The 2,812-nt window shown below is 39.2% G+C and overlaps 1 protein-coding gene across 1 annotated transcript in view; it reads left to right on the top strand.

Moving 5' to 3' along the window:
- LOC106881854 (ADP-sugar pyrophosphatase) overlaps window positions 1-2,812 on the top strand; it is a 26,016-nt gene that overhangs the window by 11,318 nt on the left and 11,886 nt on the right. Inside the window, exon 3 of the mRNA XM_052967613.1 lies at window positions 1,992-2,041. Within this exon, the coding sequence (XP_052823573.1) occupies window positions 1,992-2,041 (50 nt within the window). The remainder of the gene's footprint in view (window positions 1-1,991; window positions 2,042-2,812) is intronic.

Below are 2,812 nucleotides of genomic sequence, written 5' to 3'. Positions count from 1 at the left end.
GAGAGACCGATAGAATAAGTACTAGGCTTACAAAGAATAAGTCCTGGGGTCGATTTGCTCGACTAAAGGCAGTGCTCCAGCATGGCCACAGTCAAATGACTGAAACAAATAAAAGAAAAAAAAAACAAGAAAGAACAGAGAGTAGGAAAGAAGATTTTGTAAGATATGAATAGTGGTAAAGTATGTGAAGATGATGAATAATATGAGAGAGAGAGAGAGAGAGAGAGAGAGAGTCAGGTAGGTTATCGATGATAACTTAAGAGGTAGTAGTAATAGAGAGAGAAAAGAAAGTGAAAGTTTAAAGGAATGAGAGAAAAGTATGCAGACATTGTGCTTTATGAAATATAGAGAATAAAACGAAGGAAAGGAGAAATAAAGTTAAAACAGAAAAAGAGAGAAAGGAGTCTTCAGTAAGAACATTTGAATTAATTATGGTGGATTGGTGTGTAGTGAGCAAGGGTGAAAGTGTAGCAGATGGAAATATAGTTAATTTGAGAATGTTTAAAAATATGTAAAGACAGCTGAATAAAGTTCAAAGTCCTCAAATCTGCCTTCACTACTTTGTCTAGGCCTCTACCTTCTTCTTCCACAAGTTCCATTTGCTTTAAGCGATCAGCCCTTCTCTATGCATGTGACCTTATCTGCATGACATCACCATACCCATGCAGTTGTCTCCTTTGCCTACTATTTCTGATTCCTGTTCAATTTCTCCTAAGAAATTTGTACTTTGTCATTCATGCTCATTTATGTTGCACATTCAATGGAGCATCCTAGCTTCATTACTTTTTATTCTCTACATGTCCTCTACATTCAGGGCTCATGTCTCACCACCACACAGCATTACTGTTCAAACAAAAGCATCATACAATCTGCCTTCTGAGGGAGAGGTCTTTTGTGACCAACAGAGGAAAGAGCTCACTCAACTTTGCCCAGCCTGCTCTCTAACAGTTATACTTTCAGGACAACGTCCTTCACTTCTAAGTAGGTCACCTAGGTAATAGAAGCTATCTACCACTTCTAAGGATTCTCCTGCGCATTTGAGGAAATCTATTTCCCATGTGCTGTTACTGTTTATTACTCCTAAACATCTGCTCCATATAAAGTCTGTTTTCTCTTTTAACCTTCCTATGATATCACTGCACGTCTTACAGTGGATAGAATTTCTGCCTACTCCTTTTCTATATATTGAGTAGGGCCTTTTATATGATACGAGGAGAAAGCCGTCTGTTTTCCAACAAACTAAAACTTTGGTCTTTACTAAGTTAAACTTCAAGGTTTTTTGATTCCAGGTTTTGCTTTCACACTTGGAATTTCTTTTTCAATCCTACTTCAAATTCAGCTCTAAAGGAGAGGTCATCAGCATAAAGGAGTTCCTATGGTCAACTGGTCTTAAATTTGTTATGGCCTGGAGGACTATGACCAATTGGAAGGGAGTGAATTTTTGAAGTCTCCCCTTACTAACAGTACATGGCTAGTGTGGCTTTCACAAGCCATTTTTCAACCCTAGCTTCCTTAATGACCACCAGCTCATAAAAAAGGGGACCCTGGTACTCGTCCACTTGGCGAAAATGGAGCCTTTCTTGAGGTTGATGAATACCAAGTACAGCAGCTTACTTTCTGCTAATTACTTCTTCTACAGTTGTTTCAATAGAAAGAGAGCATCAGTAGTTCTCCCTGGCACAAAACCAAACTGCATCTTATCTAGGCTCTTTTCCTAATTAATTGATTTATAACCCTTTCCATAATTACCTCCTCTGTAATTACCTCTTTCTCCTTTACACTTGTAACAGTTGACTATAATGCTGCTACACCATTCATTGGATATGATATCTTCCTGGTCTGCCTGGGGCTATAATAGTAGATGTGTTTCACCACCACACACTCCTACCTGTGGTGCTTATTTTGATTATTTTTTTATATATTTTGGTGCTAAGTTGCTAACTGATTTTTACATTAATTGATAATATTATTTTATTTTTTGTCTCTACTAGAACATGGGAAACAGTAAGTCGAATTGTCAATGACAAAACTTCGGAACGAGGTTAGTTGCTTTGATTTTTGTCTATCCTTAGGCATGTCTTTTTCACTTGAGATAGGATCTAGCTTACTCATTAGTCATCTTCGTTTCAGCTTATCATTTGTCACATTGTAGTTCAATGTGTCTCAGGTTGCATCTGTGATTAGTCACGTCATGTTACGGCCTGTCAGCAGTCGCTCGATCCCGTTCCTGCTACTAACCCTGAACTCCAGTTTCTGGGCAATTCTTCTGAGTCCCTCATTACTTACTCTTTTACTTGTTTCAGTCATTTGACTGCGGCCATGCTGCAGCACCGCCTTTAGTCAAGCAAATCGACCCCAGGGCTTATTCTTTGTAAGCCTAGTACTTATTCTATCGGTCTCTTTTGCCGAACCGCTAAGTTACGGGGACATAAACACACCAGCATCGGTTGTCAAGCGATGTTAGGGGGACAAACACAGACACACACATACACATACATATATATATACATATACATATATGCGACGGGCTTCTTTTAGTTTCCGTCTACCAAATCCACTCACAAGGCTTTAGTCGGCCCGAGGCTATAGTAGAAGACACTTGCCCAAGGTGCCATGCAGTGAGACTGAACCCAGAACCATGTGGTTGGTAAGCAAGCTACTTACCACACAGCCACTCCTGCGACTATTTAAGCTTACTCTTAGATCATTTTTGAAACTTAAAATTGAGTGACTCAGTCTCTATAGGAAAATTACTCATTCAGACCTGAATGCTCCAAGTGTATGTATCCCATGGTTACCTTTGAATTATCTC

Source organism: Octopus bimaculoides, chromosome 4 (genome assembly GCF_001194135.2).
Source record: "Octopus bimaculoides isolate UCB-OBI-ISO-001 chromosome 4, ASM119413v2, whole genome shotgun sequence".
Lineage (NCBI taxonomy): Eukaryota > Metazoa > Mollusca > Cephalopoda > Octopoda > Octopodidae > Octopus > Octopus bimaculoides.
This window is presented reverse-complemented; position numbering and strand designations above follow the sequence as displayed.